The sequence below is a fragment of the Lepisosteus oculatus genome, chromosome 9 (genome assembly GCF_040954835.1).
Source record: "Lepisosteus oculatus isolate fLepOcu1 chromosome 9, fLepOcu1.hap2, whole genome shotgun sequence".
In the NCBI taxonomy this organism is placed as follows: Eukaryota; Metazoa; Chordata; class Actinopteri; order Semionotiformes; family Lepisosteidae; genus Lepisosteus; species Lepisosteus oculatus.
Window position 1 is genome coordinate 1601914 of NC_090704.1, and position 24701 is coordinate 1626614.

The 24701-nt window shown below is 44.2% G+C and overlaps 1 protein-coding gene across 4 annotated transcripts; it reads left to right on the forward strand.

Annotated features, from left to right (window-relative positions):
• The first annotated feature begins 1584 nt into the window (after window positions 1-1584).
• Window positions 1585-22750, forward strand: brdt (bromodomain, testis-specific). 4 transcript variants are annotated; one of them, XM_069193876.1, is made up of 22 exons: window positions 1585-2651; window positions 8052-8132; window positions 8880-9159; window positions 9586-9723; window positions 10249-10369; window positions 10482-10612; window positions 10981-11346; window positions 13180-13308; window positions 13535-13726; window positions 14112-14314; window positions 14439-14722; window positions 14892-15008; window positions 15097-15222; window positions 17354-17412; window positions 17625-17787; window positions 18292-18660; window positions 18968-19074; window positions 19459-19594; window positions 19731-19861; window positions 20447-20649; window positions 21109-21253; window positions 21401-22750. In XM_069193876.1, exons 3-22 carry the CDS (start codon window positions 8965-8967, stop codon window positions 21467-21469), a joined length of 3384 nt encoding a protein of 1127 aa, XP_069049977.1. In that variant the 5' UTR covers window positions 1585-2651; window positions 8052-8132; window positions 8880-8964; the 3' UTR covers window positions 21470-22750. The 4 variants fall into 4 exon arrangements, with proteins under 4 accessions (XP_069049977.1, XP_069049978.1, XP_069049980.1 ...); XM_069193878.1 differs by lacking the exon at window positions 1585-2651 and adding an exon at window positions 7483-7622; XM_069193877.1 differs by lacking the exon at window positions 8052-8132.
• The last annotated feature ends 1951 nt before the right edge of the window (window positions 22751-24701 follow it).

Below are 24701 nucleotides of genomic sequence, written 5' to 3' on the forward strand. Positions count from 1 at the left end.
ATTTACTATCATGTAATATTACAGAATACAATTTGCAGGTTGGTTCCTCTCTGGAATCGGTCCAGACAAGAGCACTCAGATCGATCCCCCGTCTTTAGGTATTGTCCTAGAGACCGATGAGGTAAAGGAGCTGAATATTTAAAGATTCAAGGATACGAGGATTTATTTTAGTGCCCATATACACCAGTGTTTGGGTCACTTAACGGGGTAAAAAACGTCAACATAAAAAAAAGATCTAACAAAAGGTATGCAGTTCGAGTACTTATCTGAGTGGTTGTATTCAGATCTCCACCGTGTGGTTAACTTAATGAGACCGGGTAGACCCGCAATGGGGTTAGGTTAGGCACCGCCAGCCTCAGCAGGGGCGAGCGGTCAGAGAAGGGGTGGATGGATCTTATGTTAAGAGTTCGGGAGCCCCCGTGTGGTTCAAAACAAAGTTGCATGTATAAAAAAAAATGGGAAAACGGAAAAAGCTGTTACGGCCAGCCAACCCAAGAGAATAAATGTCAGTTATGAAAAGAATAATGTTATCAAATTCCACGGGGCCTCATTTGTTTACGCACAGGCAGTGAATTTGCAGCACAGACATGGTCAGAATGTCGGTCACACATATCGGGAGCCCTGTAGTCTTGTAGTTGCTGTGTCCTGTACTATAGAAATGGGACCTGTAGGACAGCCTCCCGGGGCCTGTAAATTAATTTCGTCCAACAGTAACACATTCTTCAACTGCACGCCAGCCTGGTGGTCAGACCTTTAAAAGACACAAATGCAGCTCCAGGACTGTGACTCCTCCGAGCTCCTTGAGCGCTTGCAGAGATCACATGGCCCAGCCTGCCAAACGGGGCCGGAACATAACCCTGACAAAAACACCGCGGGATAAAAAAAAATCGAAAAGTGGGAAACCTTTTCATTTAAAAAAAAAAAACCCTGAGCAGAAAAAGATTACAAACAACAGGCCACAACAAACTGCATCAATTGGACGATTTACCTGCTTTACCTATGAATTTATTTTTATTTACTGTATTTTATATTTATTTTGTATTACTGTACGTATTCGTCTATTCTGATGTCTGTCTTTTTGCTTGTCTTGGGCATGCTGTAACACATCAATTTCCCTTCGGGATCAATAAAGTCTTATCTATCTTTAGAGAATAAGAACCTCCTTCTGTCCTGACGCACCTACATGCAGGTGCTGCAGAATGACCCCCCCTGGTGGCCCAGCGGTAGAACTGCGGGAAATACTGTCCGTGTCACACGCGTGCTTCTTGTGGCCTGAGCCGAGACACCATTTAGTTCTCTACTGAACGTTTCCCCTGATTGGCACTGAGACACACTACATCTCGCCCTTTGCTGTTCCTTTTCTGTTACAGGTGAAAAAATATTTTTATCGCAGATTAATTTTTGGTCTGCAATAAATACATGTGTTCATTGAACTCTAGAGATGGGACTGAGGAACTGTCTTTTCTAACAATAAGGACCTGCGAACCCTTCTAATGCATTTGAGAAGTATCACATGCGACCTTTATTAGTCACAGTTCAGACAACACATCGACTCCACAGGATGAAAACTCCCCCTCCTTGTTTTTATTTGCATCTTCCTTTCTGTCCGTTTCTAAAATATGTTTTATTTTATATCACATTTTTATGCTCTGACTTTATTGAGTACACGTCGTCACTTTTTCGTGCATGCAACTTATTCAGACACAACACGGGCACTTTTCTAAACTTGTTTGTTTTTTTTTAAATATAAACCGAATTAGTCGATCCGACAGATACCGAGCGCCTCCGAAAGCGGACTCGTCGGTTTCAGCCGCCGGGTGACGTCATGGCCCTGGGCTCGGCCCGCACCTGCGCCGTGGTGTGTCGCCGACAGAGTAGCGCATGCGCGGTGTGGGCCCCCCCGTCCTGCCTCTCCAGCGGTCTGAGGCGCTGCGGAGCCTGGTGGTTACAGGCGGTGGTTACAGAGCTATAACTGGCTTCGGCGGAAAATGGGGGAGAGAAGCTGAGTTTTAAATGGAGGCGCTGTGTATTCCGAGAGGGCCTGGGCCCGGAGCTTCTGTCGGCATGGAAACAGGGTGGTGGAAAGTTCTGGAAGGGTCACGTGATCCCTCCTCGTGGCGGGGAGGGGGGTGACGCTTTTGAAAAAAATAACCCCGCGCGCCGGGGGCTCTCTCGCGACCGCGCTGTAACGGCCGGCGCGGCGGAGGCGACCGTGTCTCTTCAGCGCCGCCGCCGAGCAGCGAGTACCGGGGGGGGGGTGGAGTGCGAAACCGGCGAAGGGGGGAAAGTGGTGTCTTTTCCCCTCCCCCCTTCTCTTTCGGTCGCTCCGTCCGGCGACAGGCGGCCCGGGTCCGGGAGAGAACGCGCAGCCGGGGCACCACGTGAGGGGCGCCGGCCAATGGGGGAGCGCGCTGCGCACAGGAGGGTATAAATACGGGGCAGCTGCTGCGGGATCCCGGCAGCCATAGAGGACCTCCGAAACACCCCCGGACCGCGGAGTGGCGACGCGCAACTTTTCACAATTAAACCGCAACAGGCCGCCTCTTCGCGCAGAATACCGGCGAGAGCCTGCGGGGACATCTCCGGCACAGGGAGGCGTCCTGTCTCAGTGCTGCGGGTATTTCACTCTGTGTGTCCACAGAGACGGAAAGGTAAATGATGAACAAACACATGAGCGGTTCCGAGCGAACCGTCGGGGCACAGTGTACTTATCCTTTTTTTTTTTGTTGTTGTAGTTCGTTGTATTTTTTTTAAAGCGAAAAATAACCTTAAGACTGAACGCTAATGTAATCAAACGGGGGAAATAAAAGCTACGCTGAAACGTAATACGTGCGTATTACTCGGGAAACATTTCCTGTCGCCATTTTGTTGTTGCTGGGTTTGGCAGGCAGGCGATGCTCTCTCGGAAAGAGATCATGGACGGTTTGAGCGGCGAAGTGCCGGTGTAATCTGCAGTTTTCGCTCTTTGCGTTGGGACTCGTACGAACCTCTTTTGGAACGAAAGTAGTAGATAAACGGGCTCTGTCTGCACGGACTCTGGTGTATTTCCTTGCGTAAGTAGCGGGGCAGCAGGGAAAATCCCTCTGATTTCATCATGCGGGTATGAGTCATGTAACCAGGGCAGAGGTGTGTGGACACAGCCGATTGCTGGCGTGTGCACACGTGTGTTTGTATTTATAGGCCACCCCGAAGCGTCCTTTTTACCTTATTGTATAAGCTTGAAACTCCTGTCGGTCGGCTCTGCGCATATTGTAACTGCCACTTCAAAAGTCCTGCTGTTTGTAGTGGTAGGCTTTAACGGGTTGTATGATGCTGTGCTTGTGTTCATTCGCCCTGGGCATGAATAATAATTCCTGAAGATCATTTCCGTGGTTGTGACAACAAGCCGGTGCCGGCATGAGCGGTTGCCCATAGCAACGACGGTCAAGTGTACTTGTCTCTCCATGCCATTCTAAATCTGTGAATGTAATCTGTACCAAAAACGCATCTAGCCAATAAAATTTAACTTGACACTGTTTATTTTTCTAATTTATTTATTTTTTTAAACTTGCCCACTGGGCAGCATCGCATTTCACAGCGGGGAAGCGGCGGGGGGGCTCATGTTGCTTTTAGACTGAATTCTGACAAGTGTGGATCGATAATTCTGTAACCGAGGGCTGAACACATCACCAGCTTTCAATCTGATTATGTAGTATTTATAACGTTAAGTGTTTGAGCATTTTATGGTTATGTATTGTTACATTACAATCCTGTGAGTTATTTACAGAACAGGCAGCAGGGTGGTGTAGTAGGCAGTGTTTTGCACTCCTAACTGGACAGGTGTGAGTTTAAGTCCCAGGTATGCCCCTGCTGTTGTATCATTTAGTAGTGTATTTAATTCGCACTGTTTCTGCGAAATCCCCTTCTGTGTAAATGGGAGCAAATGTTAAGATGCTTGTAGATAAAATTAAGTCATTTTGGAATTGGAATAAATTGTAGAGCTTGTTCATTGAAGATGACTTCTATGAGGATCAGAAACATTATTTTTCTAACTTGTGGTAAGTGCATTTGGGAGAATATAGAGCAACATTGTAAATGTTAATCACATTATTGTTAGTTTGAAGATTGTTTTTGACATTGACATGTAACTTAAATTGCTCTTCAGTGTAAACCTGCCAGTCACGTTCCTGATCATCCATTTTTATAAAAACCCGTGAAGCTGCATAAGCTCTACATTTAAGGGATCTTCTGATATATTTAAAGCAGAGGTTTCTCTGAAACTGATCTACTGAATAAGTGTATTTAAACATAATCATAATTTGCCTTTCTTTTTGTGAAGTGCAGGTCTGACCTTGTGGATAACTGGAGTTCTTCAGTATGTGATGAATGTTTCATAATTGTATTGTATAGATTGTTACTTTAAAAAACTGTGGCTTCATCTGCTTGGTTCATGAATAAAGAGTTGGTTTGTAGAGACTGTTGTAATTACTGGGTGGTGTGGGTTTCATTCAGGCTTTAAATCGCATTACGATACAGAGTTGTACAGCCCTGAAGTTCAAAAAGGGGTTCCAGTGGTAAGTGATTGTGGAAGGCATTTTAGATAAGGGGTCCAATTAAAAGCTATTGCAGTATTAAGCATTTAATTGTCTAAGGATAACCTGTTTAAGCCAAATCTACAAATGGGGCAGATGAGACTGGTTGTTAGTCTCAGTGTTGAGCAAAGGCAGGAGCAAGCTCTAAAACCTAGAGCAGAGGGGGAGGGGCGTTGGGCAGCATCTTGCCTGAAACCTGTTGGTGGTGGTGGGGCAGTTATATATAAGATTGTGGTGTAAAATTACAATTTGGAATGAAGTTTCTCAGTATTACTGAGGTGGATGCCTTGTAGAGTTTTGGGGCTCTAGTCCTAAGTGGGTTAAATTGTTAAACACGATATTCCATACTTTTCTCCAACACAAGTGTGGCATTAAAGTTCTCACTTGGCTTTGATGTTGTGCTTGGCCTTAAATGTGACTCAGATGGCTGTGCTTTGCTATATTTGTAATTCTGAGCCTTCAATCATGAGGCTGTTGGCCTTTTTTTAATTTGTGAATTGTGTGCTTGTATCACACGGTTCATTGTAGCAGACGAAATTGGTGCGGGTATGATGTGATTTCACATGAGTACTTGTTCTGGCTTCCTACATCAGGTTTGCTGTAAAGAGACTGACTTTCTATTTGCCAAATGTCAGGTATCACAAAAGCATAGCATTGGATATTCCTTTTGCCTGTTTTTCAGAAATAAGCAAAACCAAAAATTATCAGCAGTTCATCGAGTCCCTCTTAAATATGGAGCATTGCATTGGGTTTTTCCACATAATCTTTTATGTAAGATACATGTATCTGTACACTTCTTTGGAAGAAAATGCAGACAGGTAAGAAGAAATATAAGATTATACTTGTGTGCAGAATAGCAAGTAACTCTTCCGTTGTCTCTTGCATGGGGTCCCGGAAGTTAGTCCAATTGAGATCAGTAGCCCTAGCTCTGCTCCCGGGGACACTGTTCCTAGATTTCGCCCTTGCTGAGTTCATCACAGCCCAATTGATTTCAGTTTTCTTCTGGGGCATATTGGGGTATTTGCTTTTGGCTCTTAAGAGGCAAAATTGCCTTAGTAATTGATCCTGTACCCTTTCCTGGGTTTCAGAACTGAAATTACTCCATTGGACCTCTGCAGAAAGCAAAGCTTATTGTGTAAGTCTTATCTGTCATTCCAACTGGTCTGTTTCCTAAATTAACCACATAATGAGAGCTGTGGTTTTAAAAATAATGGTAATCGGGTGAAGGGGAAGGGCTGTATGCAAATGTTGCTATTGAAGTGGGTAAGTGTTTGAAAATAAGGAGTGTTGAAACAATGTTTAGACATTAAGTGTTAACTACTGGCTGTTCAGAGCTTATCAATGAACAGCAGCAGAAAATGGTCTCTGAGCAGTGGTTTGGAATCACTATTTTAGACACCTGTTACTTCAAAGAAGATTGAAACATTTTTGCATTCAGGCTGCTTTTTTTAGCATTGGAAAGTGTTTTTCTAAATTGATATGATGTATATAATCCATTTTACACCTATGTCATAAGAGTTTCACAGACGCCAGCTGGAATCACATTCATGAATTAATCTGTAGGTGGCACTGTTGAGCTTATAGGCTTAAATACAATGTTACCTGTGAAGCATTGCATTATATGACTTTAAACGTTGTATTCTTCCTGCCAAAGGTCTCACGGGAATAAAACTACTGAACTGCAACTTCATAAACATTTCTTGTTTATGAAGACGTGTAAATTTGTTTCTGTTCCATCTCAAGATGCTGAACAGGAAAAGCCTATTATAGCAGGTTTGGTTTGTATAGCCCTTATACCACTGGAAAATTTAATGTAGCATAAATACCGTAAATAGTTACATTTGATGCGTTTTGTGATTGTTTTTCAGGTTTTCTGGATTCTTATGTGATGCAAAGCTTACTGTGACAAATTGTTAGGCTCAATAGAGTAAAATTGTACAGTGAAAGCATCTTGAAAATAGTTATCCACATTTATAACTGAATCCAGAGGGGAAATGCTGAATGAACTATTATAGCATTTCTATAAGTGCTGATCTGACTTGAGACAGGTTCCAAACGAGAGGAGGCCATTTGGCCTGTTCATCCTGTCCAGTGGTCAGCAGTGAATTGATCCCCAGATCTCTTCCAGTCCAGGAGTTCAGGGTGTTGGCTTGAACAGCACGTCTGGGTAGCCTGTTCCACACTTCCTCAGCCTTTTGGTTGTGGAAGTCCTTTCATTTCCTGGTTTTAAATGCTCTTACACAAAGTTTCCACTTGTCCTCTGGTTTGTGTTTCTCTGTTCACTCTGAAGACATCCACTGGCTTGACTGTCAGTGCCTGTGAAAGTTCTGAATACGTGTTTCAGTTCCACTTATAGTCTTCTCTGTTCAAGACTAAAAAAGTTTAGTTCAGCCTGTTAGTACAGGACATGACCTTCAGCCCTGAAATTAATCTGGTTGCTGTTTCCAGAGCACCAATATCTTTGTCCCATGTCACATGGTGACCATAATTCTTAAGGGTATTTTATATTTGGGGAAATGTAAGTGAATTATCAATGCAAAATGTTAATGTTTTTTTAAACAGGCTCTGAAAAAAATGCCAATGCTACACATCTTTAAGTTTTAGGAAGGGTGTAATTAATTGTATGTACTCTATAAATGTCTTTTGGCTTGTTCAGACACTGTCAGTGGAGTTTGATATGAAGGTGGGAACGTGTAGAATATGGCAGTTATTTTAAATAACTTCCACACATCATAGTATGCACAGAAAAATAAGCTTCACTGATTTATATATTTAAATATATTTAACCACTTCATGTCCCCATCTGAAGGACCAAGGAATATATAAATTCGAAAGTAAGTTGAACTTTTCATAAATAAAGCCGTCTACCTCCTGTCTCTACACACACAACTCTGTCTTCTGGTAACTTTAGAGCTGCTTGTAGAGGTCTCAAGCAGTTTCATTCAGGTTCTGTGAAGAGTCTAATGAGGCAGGTGCCCGAGTCAACTGAAACCGCAGACCCCTGAAACCAGCACATCCATGTCCCACATCTAAGACCTGCTTAAGGAAAAGGTACTCAATGATGGCACAAATATAGACTTTAGCTACATCAGAGAAGTTGTGATGTCAGTATTTTCCTACTCACTTCAAGAATAGAATTAGCGCAATAAACCATTAAGATCATGTCTGAATGTTAAGTAGAGAAACTATAAGGCACATCTAAATGTAAAAGAATGAGAAGTTAAATTCTGAGTATTCTACCAGCAGTGGAAAAGGGGCTTTTCCTACATTGTGGAATTTAATCTTAAACAGATTTATTTGTGCCCTGGAAATTATTTTTCCCAGTGAGAGGTTCAGTGGGTCGGTGTTCTGGCAATTACAGGATTAAGGAGCTCTGTTAAGTGCAAGTCTGTCATGATAAAGATGTTTTACAATCCGTTTTCCATAAATTATTTTTGCTCAGTCTTCCCTAACCCCTCAAAAGATATTTCTCTTTTGAAGGTGGATCCTGATGATGCAAAGGAATTAAAATGCTGCCAAAGTGTGCTCTGTGCACTTGACCTTTTTAAACGATACTAGCAGGTAATGCCGCTTTTAATACTTCATGCCAAGTATTTATGCTACTGGGCACTGTTTAAAAAAAAAAAACATTTGTTTCTGAAATCTCACCCTGGAGGTGTTGAATAATGAAGGGATTTTTTTGGTTTGCTTAAAAGTTCATTTTGGCGGTGTGGTTTATAGATTTCTCCCTGATTATCTGCATTGCCTTTGAACTCCCTCCACACTATTGGAAAGCCTGGTGAATGGAGCTTACATGCTATGTCCTGTACAGCATGGGGCTCAACTCCAGTCCCCGAGGGCGGCTGTCCTCTGGGGCTTTTAGGTATCTAAAGCTCCAGGGTCTTAACAGCAAGGAAAGGCTTCAGCTCATTCACATTAGACTCAGAGTAGGAGGAAACCACGAAGCCTTCTGGCCCCCTTAATAATAATATTATTAATAATAATAATAATTGTGTACACTTATATATAGCTTTTCTGGATACTCCACTCAAAGCATTTAACAGGTAATTGGGACTTCCCTCCACCACCACCAAAGTGAAGCATCCACCTGGATGATGCGACGGCAGAAAGCTCACCACACATAAACTATCAGTGGGGAGGAGAGCAGAGCAATTAAGCCAATTCATAGAGGGGGATTATGGTCTGGAGTTGCGCTGTCCTGCTCTACTGGGTAAAGCTGAGTGTTAGTGTGCAGCCCACATCCATTGCTTTGTGTAGCTAATTGAAAGGTTTTAATGTCGAATTGTCACATGTCATTTCCCTTTTCAGGTTTGGGAGAACAAGTGCAAAGACGTATAAGTGACGACAAGAAGATCGCATTCTCGCCCGTCGGTGAAAACCCCGAGCCTTCAGGATGTCGTTTGTTAAAGCAGAACCCCCGCCCGTGGTTAAGAACCCTCCTCCTCCCGAGTACAGAAACCCCAGGAAGCCTGGACGCCTCACCAACCAGCTCCAGTACCTGCAGAAAGTGGTGATAAAGGCTCTGTGGAGGCACAGCTTCGCTTGGCCCTTCCAGGAGCCTGTAGATGCTGTGAAGCTAAACCTTCCAGTAAGAGCTGTTTCACAGTTGCCTGAACTTTCCATTAACTCTCGTTCATGATCTGCCAGAAGCAGTAGCTTGAATAGGGGGACACGATGAAGTTCCTCTTAAAATGGAAACTGACCAGGCAAGATTGGGAAGATGTGTGTGTGTGTGTTTTGTGATCTCTACATTGTCAGTACTCAATTTGTGACCACAGTACGGGACATGCATGGCGTCCTTGTCGTCTGTATATTACATTTGTCGTAATACAGTTTAGGCGTGGAGGGGATGTTGCCAATTCAGGGCTGAACATGAAAGGCTGGTCAGACTTTTACACCATTGTTCCCACATGACTACGTCAATCGTTCTGAAAAATTTCCCCGAGGGTGGGCTTTCCTTGTCAGCCCTTGACGTGGTTTTACTTGGATTTATATATTTTTTATTCTTGCACAGGACTATTATACCATCATCAAGACACCCATGGACCTGAGCACCATAAAGAGGCGCCTTGAGAACAACTATTACTGGAAAGCAATGGAATGTGTGGAGGACTTTAACACGATGTTCACAAACTGCTATGTTTATAACAGGGTATGTGAGTGTTTAACCTTGCCTTTTCTTTAGGGATTGAGCAAATAGTCTTGTCTCTTTAGGATGCCTGCCTGAGATTTCAGGTTCCCAACAATTTACTGGATGTTCTAATTAGATGTTTTTGTCGGGTATTGGTGTAAATGTACGTTTTTTTACCCATAGTGTATTTTAACTTTTAAATTCTAAAATTTAGAATTGATTTAATGTCAAGGAAGTGAATGTGAAATTGTATGTGACGAGAGTTTATACAGTATATCATTTTTACTGCATGTTGAGCGTTTGTGTCTGTTATCCCTGTGATGTACTGGCGTCCTGTCCAGGGCGTATTCTGCCTTGCTCCCGTTGCCTGCTGGGATAGACTCCTGCTTCCCCGCCGCCGGAAATTGGATGAAGGTCTTTAATCATTAGCTGTGCTTCTTGACTTCCACACAGCAGGATACTACGCAGTCTCAAAGTGATGCAGCTGAATAGAGTCAGGATTATGGTGATAACACTGTGGATTGAAAACGTTCTGTCTCCCAACAGCCCGGAGATGACATTGTGTTGATGGCACAGGCCTTGGAGAAGCTGTTTCTTCAGAAAGTAGCTCAGATGCCTCAAGAAGAGGTTGAAATTACACCAACAGTGAACAAAGAGGGTGGAAAAGGTAGGATGCCTCTCCGGCAGGCACACATTCTGCAGTTTTGTTCCTGGTGGCGTGTCCTGTTGAGATGAAGGTCTTTAACTATTGGGTTGATGGTAGTCTTCGTGTCTTGCAGGTCTAACCAAGCTGAAGTCGCGGTCTCCTGTATCTGAGGTTGTATTCCAGCAGACGGTGACGGTGATTCCTCCGGATGCCCTGCGTGCCATCCCTTCTGCCCCTTTGATGCCAGCACAGCTCTCATCCAAAGTAAGTTTGTGGCCCGTACCTTTTCACTCTTCGTTGCACTTTTCCTGGATATTCTAGTTAGCTTTGGTTTTAAGAGGTATGCCAGGGAATTAGTGAGATTTGTTGACTGCATTTTCCCTTGTTGTCTCTCTCTTTATGGTACTACACTGCCTCTACAATGTAGTGCTGTAAGGCAATGGAATTTTGTGTGTTTCTATATCATTTGCTAAATCCTTGCTCACGCAGGTTAAAGAAAATTACAGTGCAGCATGTAGTTTAAGTAGCCGTTTCTTCCAGTGAGTTCGAAAGAAATGATGAGGGTGAAACATTAAATTAAAGGAAATGTTAAATTCTTCTGTGGTGTTCAGTGAAAGTGTTTGTGGTTTCAGATCAAAAAGGGGGTTAAAAGAAAAGCGGACACTACAACTCCAGCTGCGTCTGTTGTCACGAGCTGTGAGTCGTCGCCAACGCCTGCTGAGCCAAAGCCTTGCAAACTGGCTTCAAGAAGAGGAAGCGGTCGACCCATCAAACCTCCAAAGAAAGACCTGCCCGATTCTCAGCAGCAGCATCAAGTTGGGAAGAAACCCAAACTGTCCGAGCAGCTCAAGTGCTGCAGTGTAATTCTGAAGGAGATGTTTGCAAAGAAGCACGCAGCCTATGCTTGGCCTTTCTACAAACCTGTCGATACAGAAACACTGGGACTGCATGATTATCATGACATCATAAAGCACCCAATGGACCTTGGCACTATCAAAGTAAATGTCTCTTCTGTCACATGTTGCAATGGTCAGGGAGATGGGGATGCCTCTTCTTTTGAATTAAATGAACATTTTCAGAGCTACAGTGCCCTCTAAACGTATTGGGATAGTAAAGTCTAAACTGGATATTCATTATGAACTCGGACAGTCAGTTCTCAAGGAACAAAATAAGTAAAACGCCTGAGTATTTTCTTGTTAATGGGTGTTTCAGTTTTGCTGTCTTGAGTCACTTAAACAAGTGGATAGTGTTGAACCTTTGTTTAAAATGACTGGGACAGGTGTCTGTTGTCCAGGTTTTTGTTGTTGGGTAATTAGGCAACTTAAAGAGCTAATAACATGTTATTTGTATTGCTGTTACTTTAGTGTTTGTAAGCCTAAAGAAGAACACCAAAATGAAAGCCAAAGAACTTTGTTATAGAAAACCAGGCAAGGTGATCCTTAAAGAAAAAAATCACAGTTAAACTGAAAACGGAATCAACAATTTGGAGTATAAAAAAAAAAACAGGTCTCCTTACCAATCATCCTAGACCAGGTCAACCAAGAAACACATCCAGTAGTTATTGACAGAAAAAAATATCTGATCTTTCAAGGAAAATCCAAAAACACTGTTGGTGACATCCAGATTGCAGTGAGAGTATCGCCCACACCCACACTTGCAGAAGACTGAGACAGCGGGATTACGAAGGCGACACCACAATCTGTAGACCGCTCACTGGCAGCCAGGACAGAGAAGCCAGTTTAGTGTTTGACGGGAAGCACAGAGGTGTTGTGGAACAGTGTGGACAGGTGAGGCCAAGGTCAGCCTTTACCATGGCAACTGAAAGGTTACGGTGCAGAAAAAGAAAGGAATTGCAGACGCCCCACAGGAGACCTCTCTGGCCAGCACTGCAGTGACCCTGAGCACAGCGCCAGGGCAAGCCATGAGTTCACCCGCGGCACAAAGAGGGAAATCCTGGAATGGCCACAGCAACCTCAAGACGTGAATTCCATTGAACGTGCAGTTGATACAGATGTAAGACCAAACAGCGCAAGAAAACCTAGAGAGCTCAGTAGGTTGCTAACTGAAGCAGTTATTGTCTCAAAGGAGCATGTACTGAAAGGGAACGTGCCCCAGTACTCATGGCCCCTTGGATGGACACAAGTGTATTTTTGCTATGATGTGCTCAAATGCATGAATGTAATTACAGTCAACTAAAATGTTTATTGTATTCCTTGATGAAAGCATCTTGTTAAAAATAAGTTATGGCTTTGTTGACCCAATACATTTGGAAGGCACTGTATTTTTAGTGAAGGAATGGCAAGCTTGATACAGAAATGTGCATTTGAACAAAACTTGGTCAATTTAAAAATTACTTATTGCTTCTTAGTTGGTCTTGACAGGTCTTCCTTGTACATAAATGAATCTGCAACCATCAAACTTGATTTTGAAATCCTTGTGTGACTGCGAAATCGGTGACTTATGTGGGTTTTGGCTAATTAGCTGCAATCCTTTGAAGCCTGATGTTAAGCATCTAGGACTTCATATTGGTTTCCTTTTACTTAAAGGCATTTAATCACTGTAGGGTTCTTGGTAAAGACATCAACTGGAATTTTTTTTGTATTTACTTAACTCTCTCCAATTTCTAAAACGCGAACCTTGAATTGAAGTCGGCTTCTGGTCCTGTTATAAGTAAAATCTTCCTTATTTGGAAATGGACATAGCTGACTGAAAATCCAGTTGTATGTATCATAGTTGTTGAAGGCAGTATCGTTTTTCTTTTTGGCCTGGCGTTGTTAAGAAAGAAAGTGGTAAACTGTGTTCTGTTCTCTTCTTTTTTGTTTTACTTCTAGAAAAAGATGGATGACAGAGTTTATAAGGATGCCCAAGAGTTTGCTTCAGATTTTAGGTTAATGTTCTTGAATTGCTACAAATATAACCCTCCAGGCCACGAGGTTGTGGCAATGGCAAGGAAACTTCAGGTACGTCCTAGGTGCTTGCGTTTTGCATGCTGTTCGAAAGGCTGGATCTTCTTTCGTCAGACCCGGTCCGATTTATGCGTGTTTTTTATTTTTGTGTTCCTAATTTGAAATTCATTGTTTAAAGGGCCTTTCATCAAAGTTAATTCTTAACGAATGCTGCCGTTGAACGTTGGCAGTTCAGAAGAGGGGCTTGCGATGACTCGGGGTTTCTGTCTTCTCTTGCCAGGACGTGTTTGAGATGCGGTTTGCCAAGATCCCGGCCGGGGCTGCGGAGAGGGCGCCCCCCGCGCCCCCCGTGCCAGACGAGAGGGAGAGCTCCTCGGGCAGCGACAGCGACAGCGACGGCTCCTCGGACTCCGACAGCTCCTCGGACGCGGAAGAGGAGAGAGCCCAGCGCCTAGCTCAGCTGCAGGAGCAGGTACCCCAGACCGGGGAGCACGCCAGTGTTCGTCATGAGCTAGTCCTGTTTGCCAGTTAACTGTGCTATAGCAGCTGTTGTCTGCTCCAGACTGCAGGGCCCGGAAGCCAGAAGGAAGAGCAGTGCCAGTAATGGCTGTAGTGCCGATATGGAGATGGGTTGAGTTTGAACTGAGGGACAGTAGTGTTTACATGAGTGTGAAAGAGCAGAAAATAGGTGCATTTCCTCTCCTTCCTTCGTGGTTTTTCTGAACCGAGAAGCGTTTGAATAAAGCATAGTCATCTTAACTTTTCAGCAACATTTGTGGTTTGGCAGCTTCTTTTACGTTTATGGGGTACAAATGCAGCCATTGAGAAACTTTCACGAATTTTAATTTGGCTTGCAGCTGAAAGCTGTGCGAGACCAGCTGCAGTTACTGTCCCAGGCTCCCCTGCTGAAACCGAAGAAGAAGAAGAAAGAAAAATCAAAGAAGGAGAAGAGGAAGAAAGATAGAGACAGAAGAGAACTGTCAAGAAAAAAAGGTTATGGGGACAAAAAGAAGCCAAAATCGAAAGCCCAGAAGATGTCCAGTAAGGGATCTTTGGAAAGGTAAGTTATTCTGTTGAGAGAATCTTTTTGCACGTTGTGCTATGAGAAGAGCCTTTGTCCTGAGGCTCTTTCATATGAGGCGTTTTTGCCATTTTAAAAGGGTGTTTTGTATTTGTGCCCGAAGTAAGAAGAGCAAGGTGCCGGGCATGCCCTGTGATGCAGAGGAAGAGGAGCCAGCTCTCCCCATGACCTACGATGAGAAGAGGCAGCTGAGTCTGGACATTAACAAGCTTCCTGGCGACAAGCTTGGAAAGGTCGTTAATATCATTCAGTCGAGAGAACCCACGCTGAGAGACTCCAATCCAGAGGAGATTGAAATAGATTTTGAAACCTTAAAACCCTCGACGCTGAGAGCCCTCGAAAGATACGTCATGACCTGTCTGAGAAAGCGACCGCGCAAGCCGAACCGTAAGTCCTTCGCTCAGACTCGCCTGGCATGTGCACCCCGCGCCGCGGTACCCCACGCTTCACAGGGCGCGGCGCGCCGTCCGAGCAGGAGCCACCTGCACGCGAGCACTGTATCTTAATGGCTGTTTTTTTGCCCCCTTTTTTTTTTTCCTGTTCCTTTCTGGAGTAGAGAAAAAATCCAGCAAGTCGCAAGAAGCGCTGCAGTCGGAGAAGAAGCAGGAGCTTGAGAAACGCCTGCAGCACATGGGCGAGCGGCTGAACCCGGCGAAGAAGCCCAAGTCTCAATGTACGTGTGCTGGGCCTCTGACTCCGCCTGCGCGCCCGTCCGCGTCCTCCTGCGTCCTTGTGCTCACTGGTTCTTGCTTACCCCACAGGTGAGGAGGCGGCCCCCCCTAAGGGACTGCAGGGACCCTCTCAGCTGAGCGACAGCAGCAGCTCCTCGAGCTCTGACAGCAGTAGTAGTGATTCTAGCACTTCTGATAGCAGTGACTCTGAATCAGGTTAGATGTCCTCTTCAGCACTTACCTGTCGATCAAAGTGCGCCCGCCTTTTATTACCAGGACTGTTTCCCCTGTTCCCTGCTACTAAGGAGCGAAAGCAAAACCTGTTTACCTGGATGCATCCCTTAAGCAGAATATGTCACGGTTAAACCTGCTGGCAAACCAAATACTTGAAATCAAAGTACGTTTTGAGTTTGTTTTTTTATATATATACCCGCACAGGTACAAATTTATTTTGCACCCTCTGTTACATTTTCTTAAGTGCAGTAGTTACCTGTAGTTCTTCAGAGATAAGCTATGTTTCTAATTGAAATGTGGAACCTAAATTCCTTCTTTTTTTTGTCCATTAGATATGTATCGGGTGCTATATTTTTGTTTTATTCATGTTAAAATTGTGGTTAAGATTACTGTATCTTTTTTTTTTTGCGTGAAGGGACAATAGTTTGAATATGTGCAAAGTTTGAAATGAGGGGCCAGCTAGCCAGCCATGCAGGACAATTGCGTCCTCAGCACTCCAGCAAATATCACAAGTTTTTACACCTCAGCTTTTGCCATTAGTTTGGCGTTATGCTTGTGAAGGCTGCAGATACCTGTAGTCTTGTTTTTTGGTTTCAAATGTCCAAGCATCTGAAAGTGAATTTGAGGAAGGTAACACACTATTTCCCTTTTCCATGTACTGCGTTTTAGAATCATAATGCTGTGTGTATCACAGGAAAAATAAGCTATTTTTGTAGTTAATATTTAAAATGTTGTGAATTGTTCTTTCTTTCAACCCCTGCATGTAAGGCTTTGCTGGCTCTCAGTTTTAACTGCAGCACTAAAGCTTAAATTGTTTTCAGTCTGTAGCTTTACTAATCATTTAATTGATTTTTAATTGTAATTAAAGAAATTTGTATAAAATTGTGTACTAGGTATTTGTAAGAAATTTTATTTGTAAATGCTCATTTTTTGTAATGTTCTCAGATATTTTGTTTATACGTATATATATATATTTTGTACTTGTTTCTTTTTTCAACTAGATTGTAAACTGAATGCAGGGAGTGAAGGAGTAGGACCAAGTTAATACTGTAGGTTACAGTAATTGTCCTGCACAGAACTGCATTCTGTAGCTTAAGTGTTTTTGTTTCATTTTTACCTAAAAAGGTAACCAGTTTACTCCTACACCTTGGTGTTCAACACCCAGAAGTTCAAATAAACAACTTTTGTAGAAGATCATTGTTGTCTTACATTTTAAAAATTAGGTGTCAGACTTTCATGGAGAAAATGTTTTTGTTACTCAGACAGTGGTTTTCCCCTTAGTAGACTTCAAGAATCCAAACCATACTACAAAGGGTTTCAGGATCATCACATTCATTGGTGCCCAGATATTATCTTTAGTTAATTTCAGTTACATTTTTCATGATAAACAGACCATGATATAGAATATGAGAAAATTGATTGCCAGATCAAAAAGCACAGACAGTGAAATAAATACATTCCATTTTAGTTTTAATTGAAGGTAAGTTTTATTTTATTTTGACTGGGCATTTGGCATTGAGTGTAGTTTGTTTTAAGTTTCAGCTGTTCTAAAGCAATCTCATTTCGGCAAGTCCAACTTTGTATTGTAGACTACCCTGGGTAAGACCTTATGAATATGCTGTGTATTGAAAAATATATACAGAATATCCCTTCCCCCTTCAAATGTTGATCTAACAAGACAAACTTCACCACCATCTTAATCTCGTAATTCTAGACATTAATACCCGAGATTTAAAATTGGATAGTGGGTCTGTACATTCCTCCATTCTTTTACATAAATGTTTTTGGTTTAAAGGTTTTGCTTTTAAGTACAAGATTTCGCGGTACTGAAAATAAATTGTAGTAGACAAACATGTTTTATTAGGCTTCATAGTATAAAAACCTCAAAACATTACCCAAAGAGAGTCATGCTTCCTTTTTCAAGGTTAAAATGAATGAATTCACACCTTCTCCTTGATCTTTTGAAGTTCATCTGTGAAAACGTATAAACAAGTGTTTAAAATGTAATGCTAAGTTTATCCTTTACTATATTGAAGTGATCTGTCCAAACAATACAGATTTCTTTGCCTGTAATGTCATGAACGCAACTTAATTGTTCCACTTTTTCTTACAGAACAGAAAAAAATGAAGCAAAGCAACACAGACATCACTGATGTCAAAATTATAAAAAAGGTAAACAAACTGAGCTACGGATTCCGTGTAATCTGTAGCTTGGACTGTTAATGTCGGTGTGCTAGGAATGTGTACCTTTTTAAAGACAAATTTTGAAGATGGTCATCTACTTGATGGCGTAAAAACAACGAAAGAATTTGTAAATATTTTAATGTGGCAAATGTGCTTGCTTTAAGATGAAACCTTAGAATATAATGTATATTTTCAAACAGGAGGTAAATCAGATGACCACTTCTTTGTGGAATTCTGCTATCAAGAGGCACACTGAACCTCAGACTAAAAGCAACTCGCAGCCCACAGTAACACAGTCGAAACAACCAGAGCTAAACACCTCCCAGCCTCTGGAGCACGAAGAAATAACTGTATCACCTCCAGGTAACAACTGCTTTTGAAAGTTTCCCCCACCGGAGTCCCCACAGATTATCATGGAGGGAGGAAGTCTGGGGTCTGAAGTGCTGGGAGAGCGTGTTGCCAAGATATGAGGCTTATTCATTAAGTGGTGGAGAACTTAATACTTAAAAGAGGCAATTTTAAGTGCTACTGTAAGTGGTTTCCTGCAGTTGGACTTATACCGTATGTACAGGTATGACTTTGTCTTAATTGAATCTGATAAATGTTTTTTCAATTAAGCAATTATAAAGAAAGTAGCATTTATATTCCATTGATTCATAGAACCATCTATTTTGTGGTGTTTCTTTTCTTAAAATTACTTTAGATCTGTTTTTTGCAACTTTCCTTTCTCTGTAAAAAAAAAAAATGGTGGTTGTTGTTTTGTCAGTTTCAGTTGGCCTGCAGGCCCGTTTACTGACCACCTTGAAGGGTGTCCTTTCTTTTTGTGGGGTTTAGTATTTTAGTATTTTTTTCTGACTTTCCTTTTAGCCTTACACACCAGACTGCCACCACAGCCGTCAAGACCTAGTGCCAAAGCAACGCCCCTACCTCTTAAACACAGGGTGTCTTCACTGCAGGCAGACTCGCCCCCACAGCCGCCCGAGCCTGCCAGCGCGCTGCAGGAAGCAGTCAGACACCCCCAGAGCTCGCACTTGCCGTCTAGTGGCAGCGCGTTGTCGCAGGCGGCCCCAGACCCACACTCGCATTTCAGTCCTCTGCCCCTGCTCCAGTCACCTCTGACCCAGCCACAACCCACCCCTACGCCACTCCTCCAGTCTGTGCCCCTGCCTGGGCACTCGGGTTTTGCCCATCTAACCAGTCCACCTCAGAATCCTCCCACTAGGGCACAAGGTGAAGGTAAGAGGGTCTCGGTGTCTGTCACCAGCGTCCTACATATTTTAAGCCCTCAGCTGTGCCTTTCAATCAATTCTCCAGTTTTTTTTTGCTGCTTCCCCTCTTATTTTGGCCTTTCCGGTTCTCCTTTCCGCCCTCTGTATCGCTTTGCCTCCGGATGCGAGCCCGTCTTGCTTTGTGTTCCCGGCTTGCGCGGAGCCCTCGCGCGCCTGGCCCCTGCTTTGCATGAAGTAGCATGAGGCAGCCCGCGCAGTCGCTGCCCGCTCTGGGGTTGGTTTTTAAAGCTGTTGCCTCCGTCTGTGTCTTGCAGGGATGTCTTCGCTCTTGTCCCCTTTGAGCTCCCCGCTGGGGCCACAGGGGCCACAGCAGCCTCCCAGCACGCCCCCGAATCCTGCGTTAACATGTAGAGCCGTGGAGGTGGGCAGAACGACTTCTCTTCTGCGGTTTCCTAACGCCGTTGGCAGAACGTTTCAACGCGCGGTAACAGTGGGGAAAGCGGTCTGGCATGCATGAAATTCCTGGCTCTGTAAAGTTGTTTTTAAACTGCTTAACAATAATTCTTGATCTCTTGAGTCAGTGGTTTCACAAGGTCCTACCGCGGTGCTCCCCATATCTTGTAGAGACATGCGCTTCCAAGGCTCGTGTGGTAACAGGAGTTGACGGGCGAACTTCACACTCATGTTCTTTTCCTTTATAGGCTCAGTAGCGCTAAATCAAAGGGGTCATGAAGTGTGGTGTTTTAACAACTGTATCGGTTTCTTGTCTAGTTCCTTGATTTAACAGCTGCTTTGTACTTTCCAGGGCCCGATGCTGTCCCCCCTTCCGGACAGTCTCCTGTGTCCTGTGAGGGAAGAGCCGCAGCACAGCCTGCTGGAGACGGCAGGAAGTGAGCAGCTTGCGGGAGAGCGTGGGGCCCAGTCGCCACGGAGAGCATCTAGTAAGACCGCCTGTAGCTCGGCAGCTGCTCCAGATGACCGTTTCCAGTGTTGTGGGCAAAATATTTTATTTTTTTCCATTTGTCCGACAGTCCCGTCAACTCTGAAACTCCACATTCTGTTTTTTTGTTTTCCCAGGTTCCTGTCCGTCCGAGGGGAGTGAGGGGGAAAGCAGTGATACTGGCCAACCAGCCACTCGTGTGACGCAGCCCAGCGCTGCTGCTGACCGACCCCCTCCAGACATGAGACCTTCCCTCGCCCCCAGAAAAGTAGGTTACAGCTCGCCCGCCTTTCAGTCTGCTCCTCCGTTTCTTCCCTCCCGTCTGTCAAGCCCGCCCTTTACAGAAAGACAGGTCTTCATGCAGGCTGTGCTTGGAAGAGGCTCTGTCCTTCGTGCCATGTTGTGCAGCTGAAACCGGTTCCCTCCTTCTTTGCGGCTCTCGTGTAGCCCAGGCAGTCGTGCGCGGGCACTCTGGACTCCTAACGGGAAGGTCGTTACTGTCGTGCCCCACGCAGATTGCTCCAGTGAAGGGCTGCACTCAGTACTGTCAGTGGCTGCAGATGCCAGTTGCATTAGATAAGCTTGCCAGCTAAATATTAATTCCCATTAGTGGTTTGTGTACTAAGATGTACCAAGTGCCTAATATAATCTTAATACGAAGTATTTTTCCTGGTAATAGTTACGGAAGAAAAACTATTGACTGTGATTACCTACTGATCTGCCCTGCCACTGATGTTGCATTAACGTAAAAATTGTCATTCTTATTTTTTAATTGTGTTTGGAGGAGAAATAATTGTATCAGGCCGGGACCATTTCTCATGTGAGTGTGACATGTGCCTATATGCTGTTTTAGGACATTGTTTTGAGGAACGCAGATTCCTGGGCCAGCCTGGGCAAGAGGGCGTCTGCCACTCCGTCTATGATCAAGTCTTCGAGCGAGAGCTTTCAGCAGTTCAGGAAGGCTGCTATGGAGAAGGAGGAACGAGAGAGAGCTCTGCGCAGGCTGCAGGTGGAGCAGGCTGGGAGAGAGAAGAAGCCTGTCCCTGAGCAGCCAAGGTATTGTTGGGGTGCAGGTGTTTGGCACAGACTCCAGATGGGGAGTCCCACCGTGAGCTCAGCATAGACTCATCTGTCATGTGTCTGGAGCTGCTCTACGTCCACGTGTTTACAGTTTGGTACAGACGTTCAGATGCGAGTTTTGCTAATAGTAACGTTTTCTGTTGTATTGAGGTTGGGCAGGGTATAACGCTGAGCTGATTTTATCCCTTGACTTAAGTTCTCGTTAGTACAGCAATCGCGTCACTTAGTATGCGCATTAATACTTATTAATAATAAGTAAAAGATTGTTTTAAAACCTGGATTTTTATAAAAGAAAAAATGCCTTCTAGTTACAGTATTTAAAAGGCGCTTGCTGGCCTTTGACTGTTATTTGGATGCGATTGTGCGAGTGAGTCCTTGCGTGGTGTCGAGGGGCTGTGTGTACCCCAACACTGAGGCGGCCCGGTGCTCTTCCAGGGACGCGGACAGGGAGGCGGCCGTTGAGAGGGTCGGGACCCCGCCAGGCCCCGAGGCGCCGAAGCAGGAGGCTCCCCTGTCCTCTGTGGACCAGGAGAGAGAGAGGGCTCGGAGAAGAGAGCAGGAGCGAAGGAGGAGGGAGGCTGTAAGTGTGCAGGCGGCCGGGTTGGCTGAAATCCACCTGCTGTGGAGTGTTCTGCCCCGCTGCGGAGCCGCTCGGTCATTTTTCAAAACTGGGGCTACAGGGTCGAGTAAAACAAACAAACAAACAAAAAAAATGTTTCTTTTGCAGATGTCCGGCATCATTGACATGACTCTGCAGAGCGACATCATGGCGACGTTTGAGAAGAACCTTTATTGAAGGTGGGGGCTGACGGGGCCCCTGCTCCCCGGGGTTCGAAACGGGCGCACTGCACGCCGCTGCGGGTTTGTCTCCGAGCAGCCCCTGCTCACCGAAGGAAACGGGTCATTAGACGCTTGCTGCGTCACTTCATCGTCCGGTTCTAGTTCCCTTGTATTATAGTGTACAGTGTAATATAACTGTGATTGTGTGCACAGAAACCGAAAAGGACCACACTTTCATTATCTGACTTTGCCTTTTTTTTTTTGTGGAGGTGATATTCGGTTGCTCTCCAATACTTGCACTGATGTTCTGTTAGCGAGTTTATAAGCAGCCATAATGGAGTGACCAGCAAACGAAAAGGTTTTGATGGGGTTTAAAACACAGTAGCTGGGAGATGATTCCCCCCCTTCCTTGTCATGCAATGTCTTGTTTATTCTTAAGTCTTTTATTTAGAACAATTAAGGATTTTAGAGCCAGGATTGCATACCTTACATCAATTTACATTCCACTTTTTTCCCTTAATTGCTGTATAACTTCCAGTTTTTGTATTGGTAGTAATGACATGTCAAAAGTATAATAGTGTTAAATATTTGTATATAATTTAAAACCATTTTTCCTCATCCTTTCTCTGTTTCAACACTGCTTATGCAGTGTCTGAAATGTGGAAGAAGTCTGTGTTTAGCTGTTCTTAAACTTGAATGACTGCTAATCAACAGATTTGCTTACTATATATATTTAAGTGAAGGAATGTCCTCTGCGATATTGTTTGCTGTAACACCAGATTAAATATTAAAGTAGTAATGTTTTGTCCTACAATAATCCTTAAAATTTGGTACCTGGAAGTGTTTAATTTATTCACATTAAATATTTTGCCAAATGTTGGTCTTGATACTCGGGAGTCTATTTTAAAGGCTTCTATCTTCTTTCTCGGCCTGAGTTTCTTCATGAAAGTTTAAGGCCATAAACTGATCTGCTTACTCGTATCAGTTTAGGTGGTGTGTGCCAGAGTACGTATCGCTCAGATCTCTAAATTCAGAAAGATATTAGATACTTAACATACTGTTTGTCCTATTATCTTCTGCATTTGTTATGGTATAGAAACTTGAAGATGTGAAGCTTGATATGTTTGACCTGTTATTCAGGGTAATATGCTTCTTACTTCTGTTGTACTGCTACCACAATAATACTTCTGTAAACATCAAGACATGAGAGAGCATGACTAGACTATATGAAGAACTAATATAATTTTGAAGAAAAATCACAGTATATGGAGAAGTCCATTAAAATATTTTCAGTAAATCCCTTTGTCCTTGTATCTGTTCTGTGGCATCTGCTACTCAAGTCAAGTGTTAATGTGGATTTTGAAATTGATTTATTGCTATTTGCATTGTATGCAGTATTGCGCGCACACACACACACTTGTCTGTTTTGTGTACAGTGTTATACAGTCATGAACTGTTTGGAGAATGGAAGTGGAAAACCAACAGCTGAGTATGTTAAATGGACTGTATTGTGACTGAAGACCGATGGCTTTTTTGCCACCTGTGCTCACAACTTCCCTACGCTGGAAAGTATAGATGCAGAAGTGGAGAAAACTCCCAACACCTCCACAGTGAGGTGCGTTTCAGTGCCGCTGCTAGGTTGGCAAAGACTTGCACAAGTCTGTCCAACAGATGAAGCTTCTGTGCTCGGACTCCCCTAGAACTGATCGGCGCTTTTAGAAGAGCTTTTCTTCCTGCTGTCGTCCTTCCTCCGGTGGCAGAGGAACTGCACCATTGCCCCTGGCTCTGGCTCTGCATCACTGAACACCTGTGAGGAACTGTCTTTGACCACACTGGCCGCTGCTCTGTCCCCGACCTCTTTCCCTTTCATTTACAGCTGTTTTTGTTCATTGCAAGAGTCAGTGAAGAAAACCAATACATTTCCTTCCTAAGGCTTAATGCAGAACAGGTGTGCTGACGATGACCAAATTTTCCTCGGTTTAATGTTTGTATTCTCTCTGCCAAGATGTGTAATCGTGACGCTTTACAAAGTTGTAACTATGATGTCATCTTAACATTGCGCCTTTCCTAGCTCGGCTCAAGGTGCCTGGGGAGAACGCGTCCCCACGCTGCGAGACCGGCTGATTGAGGTGCAACAACCTCCGTCTGTGTGCTTCAGCTTCCCTGGGTCGTGCCCGAAATGCCAATGAGCATGATGGGATTGCAAGGCCATTTGTACTGAAACCAATCTTGTTCTGAGCCTGCGTGTGTTGCACCAAGACGCCAGCCATCGTGCTCCCTCCTTCACGCACACAAACCTCTTTGTGCTGCATTAGCTTGCTTAAGAGGCAGTGGATGAGTTGCATCACTAGGGCACTTTCTAACCCGGTTTTGTAATGGGCTTACAGCACACGATGAACCTGACTGGATCACTGAACTGCTGTTCTCTAGCTGAGTCCCTGCCTTTCACCTTTCCACTGGGGGAGAAGTGTGGCCAGGGCTTAATGAGTTCTTACATTATTGCTGCCAGGAGTCAGGGAGTCATAACGGAGATCACATATTCGTCCTGATACTAGCTTACACGCATGCAAGTTATAAAAGTTAAAGAAAACCTCCCTGTATTTCAGGAATGTTTGCAGAAAAAGGGTTTGCTTGCATTTGCACATCAATTTGGCAGTTGTAAACTAAACTCTTGAAATCCATGTTTTATTTTATGAAGCTTAAGAAAAACTATAACGTACTCCCTATTACGTACAGCGGTGGTTTCAGATCTTGAAAACCTTGACGCAGGCTAACGGAGAAGCCCCCGTTCACTCAGAGGGAGGTACAGTTCCTTTTCTTGGAAAGGGCTGTTTTTTTTGTGTGTAAAAAATCCTCCGCTGGTGACTCCAGACTGATGCTCAAAGACAACCAGTAGCATCCGAAGCGGGAAGCTTCGTCTGGCGGATTCGAGAAGGAAAATTTACATTTCCGCAAGTGCGACACCTCCAGCTCCTTTCTTTTCTGTGTGAGCGGGACCCGCCTGCTGCTAGTCTTCTGCTCCTGGACGAGGGACCCCTGTGAGCTCGGCCTTCTGTAGCCCTGAAGCTGGTCTCCTCTCCGCCTCCTCGGGCTGCACAGATGCCGGCGAACGCTAGCCCGCAGTTCCAGACTGGAGCGCCTCAAAACATTCAGCCGTGTCCAGTAAATCGGGAGCTGCTGGTGTCCTCGGCCAGCCCGCAGGTGTGAAAGCATCGCGACAGATCGCTCTTCACCCCTCTCCGCAGGCC